General features: G+C 56.0%; 1 protein-coding gene across 1 annotated transcript in view; it reads right to left on the bottom strand.

The window, feature by feature from the left end:
* LOC103015199 (protein FAM178B) overlaps window positions 1-8,972 on the bottom strand; it is a 62,414-nt gene that overhangs the window by 1,740 nt on the left and 51,702 nt on the right. Inside the window, exon 14 of the mRNA XM_057558671.1 lies at window positions 485-572. Within this exon, the coding sequence (XP_057414654.1) occupies window positions 485-572 (88 nt within the window). The remainder of the gene's footprint in view (window positions 1-484; window positions 573-8,972) is intronic.

Below are 8,972 nucleotides of genomic sequence, written 5' to 3'. Positions count from 1 at the left end.
AGTAGTGTTCGTTTTCACCTTTATTGTTTTTCCACCTATAAAAAGTTATATAAGCAGGGGCTAGGGAAGAGGGAATGGGAGTTAGTGTTCAGCGGGTGCAGAGTTTCTGTCTGGGAGGATGAAAAAGTTCTGGCGGTGGATGGTGGCAGTGGTTGCGCAAGACTGTGGAACTGCACACTTCAAAACGGTTAGAACTCTGCCCTTAGAATTGTTAAGATGGTAAAAAAAAAAGTTAAAATGGTAACTTTTATGTTATGTATATTGTACCACAATTTTTGAAAAAGTAATACCTGCTCCCAGCTGACTGCTCTATCCTCAGTGCCGAGCACATAGTAGGCATGCAAAAAGTAACCGTCGAATGCAAGGATGTGAGCAGAAAATTCCACTCACCTTGACTCCGCCGGCCTGAGGCTCCCAACCTTTGGGAAAAGCAGCGGGAGGAGCCGGCCGGGCTTCCCCAGCGGATGCTGAGGCAGAGACTCACCTGGGCCTTCTCTTGCCAGAGAGGGAGCGTCTCTTGCTGGTCCAGCAGCCGGGCAATGATCACGAGGCTGAGCTGGCGTCGAAGCTGCCTGTGAGAGAAGGGGCGAGAGAGACTGAGGGGGTGTACCACCCTGGGCCGGGGCGGGGGGATTGAAGTCCCCAGGGTGGGCGCAGGGAGGGGCAGGACACACACCGAGACGTGAACAGGGGAGAGCCACGTGGGGAACTTTGGCTTTCTCCTTTGGTTTATAGCATTTATTATTTATTTTAGAAGTAATAAAACATGCAAGATGGGAAAGTTTAAAAATAAGCAAAAAGAAAAAATTATTTTTTTAAAAAAAGTGGTGAGGCTTCCCTGGTGGCGCAGTGGTTGAGAATCTGCCTGCCAATGCAGGGGACACGGGTTCGAGCCCTGGTCTGGGAGGATCCCACATGCCGCGGAGCAACTGGGCCCGCGTGCCACAACTACTGAGCCTGCGCGTCTGGAGCCTGTGCTCCACAACAAGAGAGGCCGTGATAGTGAGAGGCCCGCGCACTGCGATGAAGAGTGGCCCCCGCTTGCCGCAACTAGAGAAAGCCCTCACACAGAAACGAAGACCCAACACAGACAAAAATAAATAAATTAATTTAAAAAAAAAAGTGGTAACTTCAGAGGCTACCATAGTAGTATTTATCGTCTTACTTTTTTCCTCTATATATTGTGCTACACAGAGATAGGGACTGTTCAACCTCTTTTGCACAGACCGTCGCTTTTTCCTTCCTTTGCAGCATTATGATCTTTCAGCCCATGTAGGGTGGTGGAAGGCGGGTGACCGGGGCTTGGTGAGGCCAAGTTTTGTTGTTGTTTTTTTTCAGCCAGCATCCCGTGACTTTCCTTTGGAGAAACCCTCACCCACCACACCCGGCCCAAATCCCGGCTCCCAGGGTGGGCACGTGAGCCAGGCCTGCCCATCAGTCCCTGTGTCTGAGCCACTGAGAGGTGGCCTCGGGGTCTTGGCTGGAGCTACCAGTAGAGCGTGTGCCTTTCCAGCAGGACCACTGATCAGGTGGGAGGTGACCCCCCTGTCGCTGGTGGCCATCCTGCCTCTTTGTGGGGCAGCCTGGAGGATGAAGCAAGCAGAGGTAGAGCCCTGACAACACCCAGAGCCCACCCTGCCTGAAGCCTCCGGCCCCCGGACCCGTGCGGTCAATGGGTTGGTCGGCTCAGCTGATAAAGTCCCTTTGGCTTCTTCAGTCAGTCTGAGCTGGGCTCCTAAGTCTAGCACCAAACAGTCCTAACTGATTCACTCAGGATGGAGCTGGTGTTTCCACTCTTCAGGAGTGAAGACCTCTAATGGGGATTTCAGACGATAATGTTTGGGGCTCTGATTTTCATGGGTCCTTGACGGCTGGAGTGAGTAAAAAGAAGAGAGGAGGGAAGTAGAGACTAGAGGACAGGGCTAGGGGTGGCAGTGGCCAGGAGAGGCTGGAGAGGGGCGATGGGAGAAGGGGTGGAGGGTTACATCTTCCTCGAGGCTTCACACACTTTTTGCCCCCGTGGACGGCAGAAGGCAGCCCCTGGCATGGACTCAGATGTGGCCCACAGTCCCGATTTCCTGTGGAAAGCCACCACCAGGGGAAGCAAAGGACAGGTCCTGAAGCCAGTGGAAACTGAAGGAACACGAAGGAAAACACGTGGGCTGGAAGCGGCTTCGTAGAGGAGAAATGCCCTCTGGCAACAACACTGCTGGAGGGTCCCCACGGGTGCCCCTACCCCCATCCTTGGGACGACCTCATGGGGAAACGAAGGACAGGACATCGGGGACAGGCAGCCCTCGGAAATGATGTTTCCCTAAGGAAGTACCTGGGGGAAGCAGGACTGAGCCCCGCCTGAGCAGTGCTGAAGGCACCCCTGCAACTTCCCCAGGGCCTGCGGCTGCCGTGGCCTCACGTGGGTGCAGGGGGGGCTCCCAGTTGGTGGGGAACGGAGGTGGGAATGGCCTCCTCCAAGCCAGGAGGGTAGGTGGTACCTGAAGCAGGGGCCTTGTTGATCTTCTTATTCAAGAAAATCAGAGGAATCAACAAGGCAAGAGGCTCTTGATTAAAAAAAAAGGGAAAAAAGCAACATCAGGCAGCAGCATCACATACTAGAAGGGCAAACATGGGAAAGAGGGGAGACGCTCCCACACAGCTGGCAGGGACATGAATGCGTACACCTACCTCGGCCAACTGCCTGGCGAGACCCACTAAAGATAAGGATGTTTGTGTGCCCGCCCCACGGCCCGGAAGTCCTACTCCCGGGCACACACGTACGACGTACGAGAAAAGAGAGGCGGACGAGCAGCACCGATCCGCCACTAGAATGGACAGAGGGGCTGGGCTCCACCCACCCATCTCAAGCCCACGCGGAACAAATGTGGATGAGCCACGACTCCATTCGGCAGCACGGGTGAGCCTCACAGGGCTGTGTGAAAGAAGCCAGTTCCAACAGAATACGTGTGTATGACTTCACTTACATTAAGTACAAAAACGGGGATACTTGGCAGGGGTGGGGTGGCGGGCAGGCTCTGCTCACGTCTCATTTCTTCTTCTTGTTTTTCTTTTCATTCGGCCGCACCATGTGGCTCGCGGGAACCTTAGTTCCCCAACCAGGGACTGAACCTGGGCCCTGGCAGTGAAAGCGCCGCGTCCTAACCACTGGACCGCCGGGGAACGCCCTCATGTCTTGATCTGGGTGCTGGTTTTACATGTGTTCGACTTGTGGAAACCCACTGAACACACACTTACGGTCTGTGTTCTGTTCGTATGTTGCAGTCCAATAAAACTATTACTTAAAGAAGAAGTTCAGCTGGGGGGTGGTAAGGATTGCCTGACTTAGCCAATAAAAATATAGGATGCCAGTTAAATATGAACTTCCTATAGATAAAGAACAATGTTTTTTAGCGTGAGTTTCTCCTATGCCATCTTTGTATTTTATCTGGCCACCCTGGGAGGGGCCGGCCATCCCCTTCCATTCTGGACCGGTGACCCCAGTTCCCTTTCTGCAGAGCGCCCCAGCTTTCCCACCCACCCTCCGAGTCCTGGGGAGAGGCAGCCCCATCTGGACTGCGTCATGGGACAGAACATGGGAGCCCTCATCCGGCGCCCCCCACACCAGAACCCTCACCCGGAGTCCCACCCGCGTCTCTCCCTGGGCTCCCGCCGCGGCGCCTGCCCAGCACCGGCCGCCAGAACCTGCTCTCCAGCTGTTCCCCGGGAGCCCCAGCAGCAGCTGGGCCAGGAGCACGGGGCGGTGGGGGGCGGGGGGGGAGCCAAGCTGCTGCTCCAACGCGAGAACTTGCAGCCGGAGTCCCCAGTCCGGCATCTGGGCTTCATTAATCCAAACCCGGGCCTTGGGGAGCGCTGTTACCCGCAGCGGGTGGGGAGGGGCCGACCCGGGGGTGGGGTGCTGGCAGGCCGGCAAAGCAGAGCCGGGGGTGGTTCCAGAAGGGAAGAGGTGGGCCGGGTGGGTCAGGACAGAGCTGCTGTCCAGAAAGAAATAGAAGACAAGCATCAGAAGGAGCCCCGGGGGGGTGAATGGATGAAAAGAAACCCACATCTGAGGGCGGTGCGCTCCCCGCCTGCCCACTGCCTTTCATCCTGACGGCCCTCCCTGCCTTCTACACACAGTCCCCTGCCCTCTCAGTTCCCACTGGGACACAGGGAGAGGGAACAGGACCACTTTTTAATTCCACACTGAGAACTCACTCTACAGAGGGGAAGAGCAAAGACTCACCCCAAACACCACCCACACTGTGCAGGGGGCGAGCAGGGGGGCCCGTGGCCCGGCTGAGGTTGGCCCCGGGCCGTCCTCCCCCAGAAGCTGCCCAACCCCACCCGGCGAGGCCTCCCCGGAACTCAAACCAGGCGAACACAGGAGGATGCAGAAGCCACTGGAGCCATGCCAGCCAGTGTCATATAAGGCAACAGGCTCCAGCCCTCTGAAATCACACCAGGCCAGGCCTCTGCCTCAGCCCTGCCCCGCCACCCTGACAGGCCGCTGTAAGACCAGGACACCAGATCAGCACTCAGAGGGCCTAAGGCGCTGGGAAATTGGGAAATGACTTTTCCAAACCAACAGCAGAGCCGGGAGGTGGAGCGCAGGCGCTCTACTCCCCAGCCTCCAGCCTCCAGCCTCCAGCTCCTGCAAGGGGCAGCCTGTGGGTGCTCTGAGGACCGCAAAGGCACCTGCCAGCTCGGGCCATTAGGGCGTCAGGACAACCACACAGGTCACTGCAGCCCCCCTGGAGGGGAACTAGGCTCTGCTGAGGTTGAACTACCGTAAGAGGCCACCAGGCATCTGGCCAAAGGCGTGAACGGCCTTTTCCATGTCTCTAGGGCAGCTCAGGAAGCAACTGCAGCGGCCTGTTCCGCCGTGGAAATGCCGCCCAACACCCTGCCCCAGGGCGTCTGCCCGGCTCGCCGCTCCCGGGCTGTCCACGCCGCCTCTCAGGCATCACGACCGCCTCTCATGCCACCCGCCCCTCACTCCTTCCCTGGAGTCTCCTATCTTGCATGTGAGCATGTGCCACCTGGGCAGGAAGGACAAGGACCTGGGCTCAGAGGTCAGGGTAAACTCTTCGGCCGTCTGCCCTGTCATCCCCACACCCGCTGGGACACTCACAAGTGTGGGCACACACAGTGCAGACAGGAAGAGACGGTGGGATTCAGACAGCCTCAGATCCACATGGTGGGGTCCCACCAGGCAACGTGAAGAAGCCATCTACCGGTCCCACCGGCACCCACGTTCAAAACCCGGCACAACACACCTACGGGATGGAAGTTGGGGAAGCGGTTTTCTTTGCAGAGGGAATGCCTGGTGGGGGGGGGCGGCCCAGGGGCCTTCTGGGGAGCAAGCAGGTGACGTTCTGGCCTGTGAGGCAGCAGTGGTTGCACAGACGCCTGGCAAAGTGTACAGTGTCCACCTCTGATGTGTCCTCTCCTGCATGCATAGTACAACCAAATAAAAAGGTTACTACCGCTTAGTAAATAAAGTTCACGTGGACAATCACAACCCAACTTCCATCCTCCCATCTCCCTTCCTCCCTCCCTCTCTCTCTTTCTGGTATTATGAGGAAACCCACAGACCACTACGCTTAAAATACCTTAAAAGTCACCCCGTCTCATGTCCTGGTACCCACATATCCGTCCGTTTAACTAGGGCCTTCACGTACTTGAAGGAAGTCGCCGAACTTCCCATGGCTACCCCGTCCCCGGTGCAACAGCTACTCTTTTCTAACCTTTGGAATCCTGTTGCCATTCTGGGTTGCTTCTTATGAAGTTCCTCAGCGTTGCTGACATTCCCATCAAGTGAGGCGCTCAGAGCTGAGGCTGACACTCATTCTAGGGGCAGCCTCGAGATGCGACGCCGTTGACAGATTGGGCCCAAAGTTAGTTCACACGTCTCGCTGTCAAATCCCATCTCCCAGATCCTGTTCTTAATTGTGCAGCTGGGTCTCTCTTTCCCACTCAGCCCATCATTATGGTCTGCTGAGATGTTCCGGGATCTTCAATTTGCTGTCAGTCACATTCATGTTATGTGTGAACCTGACCATTGTTCTATTAATGGCCTCGTCCAAGACCCATGGTCTGCGCTGGCCAACCTGTCAGTGAAGACGGAACTCTGGGTGGCTGCCTGGGCCTTCCCTCCAGGCTAGCAGCACTTTTGGATGACGAGCCCATCTAATTTGACATCGCTCAGCCCACGTTTCTTTATGTTGTCACAAGATACGACGATCGTTTCCGTCAAAGGCCCTACAAAACCCAGACAGCCCTCTCCAGAGTACTCTTCTGGTTAGTCTGTCAAAAACGAAATGAGGCTAGTCTGATATGATTTATTCTTAGGAATCCTAGAAAGCGGTGCTTCCTTGTCTATGTATGTGCTCACACGCTATCCCCTGGGGAGTTCTGTTGAGGGACACATCAAGCCCGCGGCACTGAGTGAAGAAAGCACCTTCTGCACCCTCCCTCCCCATGCCCCGGGACCTCCTGCACCCTCCCACCCACCGGAGGTCTCTGCAGAGTGAGGGCGCCCCACCTGCACGTCGCCCAGGACAGGCTTGAGACATCCTTTTGCTGGAGGGGACCTCAACTCATTTCACACAGCTGGATGCTGTCATTCCGTCTCCCCCAATATTTTGGGCTGCAATCCCCTTTGATCAATATTTGAGTCCAGATGAAAAATTATGCTCCTCAACAAGAAAGACAGAAGCAAAATAGGAATTACATGGTATTGTTCTCTCTTCATCCGTGTGTTAACGTTTCCTCATCAGCCCAGAACAGCACTCCTCACTTCAAAAATAACTACACAAGGGGGGCTTCCCTGGTGGCGCAGTGGTTGAGAATCTGCCTGCTAATGCAGGGGACACGGGTTCGAGCCCTGGTCTGGGAAGATCCCACATGCCGCGGAGCAACTGAGCCCGTGAGCCACAACTACTGAGCCTGCGCATCTGGAGCCTGTGCTCCGCAACGGGAGAGGCCACGACAGTGAGAGGCCCGCGCACCGCAAAGAAGAGTGGCCCCCGCTTGCCGCAACTAGAGAAAGCCCTCGCGCAGAAACGAAGACCCAACACAGCCAAAATAAAATAAATAAATAAATAAATAAATGTAAAAATAACTACACAGGGGACTTCCCTGGCAGTCCAGTGGTTAGGACTCCACGCTTCCACTGCAGGGAGCATCGGTTCCATTCCTGGTCGGGGAACTAAGATCCCACATGCCTCGTGGTGTGGCCAAAAGAAAAAAAAAAAAAAAAAGCAAAAATTACACAGAAGCCCTTTCTACGGGCCTTAGCTTTTCCCACCAATACTGTCACTGGTCTGTGCTATTTCTCCATTTGCCTTGCTCATGTCCCTTTCTTTCCCTCTTCCATATCTTTCAAGATCAGAGATCATGCATGAGCTCTGAGTGCAGCCCCTGCACCTCTAGATACTTCCTGCATTTTTCGTCATTGGGTCCATTTGCAAACCATGTTCAAAGTTTTATTGCAGGATCTCTCTAGCCCCCCTGAACCATTTTTCTTTTTGGAATCTGCTACTAAAAAGCTCTCACTCTCTCTACTCTTTTTGAAATCTGCCCTCCAGAAGCAAGCACTCCACAAGCACGCTCCCCAAGCCCCTCCTCCATGCCAGGGTCCAAGGACCCAGCGAGCAAAGTCACAGCTCTTGTCCTCACGACGCTCACAGCCCAAGGGGTCAGCAAGGGGCACCAACAACCAGGGCTCTGCACCCGGAGGTTTCTCCGAAGAGGAGATGCCTCATCTCAGCCTAGTCTTGGGGGGTGAGGAAATGTCAACCAGGCAAAGAGGAGGAAGAAGACAGGGAAAGAGGCTTCTCTAGGAAGAGGGAACAGATGTTGAAAAGTTCAAGACAAATGCTCATCATGGGTTTGGGTAGCCGCACATTTTCAGGATATGGCTGGAGGGTGGAAGCCTGTGAGGGGACGTGGCGGGGAGAAGGCAGGCTTGGGAAAGTAGGCACGAAAGCCCTCGTACACCAGGCTGGGTTGTTTGAATTTCATCCTGAGCATAGAAGCCTGAAGGATTTTAAGCAGAGGAGTGACAGGGACAGATGTGCATTAGAAGGAAGAGGCCACCGCTGGACAGAGTGGGGATGGGTCACATGGGAGAGAGCCTGGAAGGAGCCAGCTCCGGCTCCCTGGCAGACGTCCAGGGGTGCTGTCCTGAGAGCCTGAGCCGCCGTGGCACCGGAGGGTGACGTGGAGAGGTAACTGTCGTGGGAGATGGGGACGCCTGAAGGGACAGAAGGTGCCCACTGACACCCCAGGCTTCAGGCCATGGGCAGATGCCATCACAGGGCCATGGAAGACAGGAGGAGGTGGTCCCCCTTGGAAGACAGTGACTTCTGTTTCACATGTGCTGAATTTGAAATACTTCCCACTCGGATCTGGTGCTGAGCAGAAAAGTCTGGCCAGAGGTATTGACTCGGGAGCCCCTGGCGCGAAGTTGGCGTTGAAGCCATGGAAGTGGCTGAGATGGGGTCCTGGGTGGAGTCCCAAGGAGCTGGACTCTGAAACGGAGATGAGCGTGCATGGAATTTATGGCAGGAGTCGGGTACAAGGGTGCTCTTGGCATCACTCCTATTGGGGGGTGAAGGAAGCAGGTCTGGGCCAGGGGGCAAGCCAGGCTGCGATGCAATCTCCGCAAAGCCCTCAGCCGACCCCACAAGGGGTTCTGGAGCCGGCAGGGTCCCCGCCTCTCAGAGACATGCAGGGTTGAGGCAGCGGCAGCCCTTTGTAACCCCAGCCCCGGGCCGCTCCCAAGGAAGGGGCCCAGCCAACCTTCCGCAGAGGCAGCTCGACGCTCCCAGCAGCTGGGGAGAGGCGCCCGAGTCTTGCAAGGGGGCAGTGTGGACAGAGCCCCACAGAGCCCCGCCCAGAAAGCCCCCCGAGGCTGTGCCAAGGGACCAGAGAGGAGGGGCTGGGGCAGGACCCTGAGGCCAACCAAGGCTCAG

Source organism: Balaenoptera acutorostrata, chromosome 12, assembly GCF_949987535.1.
Source record: "Balaenoptera acutorostrata chromosome 12, mBalAcu1.1, whole genome shotgun sequence".
Classification (NCBI taxonomy): Eukaryota; Metazoa; Chordata; class Mammalia; order Artiodactyla; family Balaenopteridae; genus Balaenoptera; species Balaenoptera acutorostrata.
The sequence above is the reverse complement of the archived record's forward strand: the minus strand, read 5'-3'. Positions and strand labels throughout refer to the sequence as shown.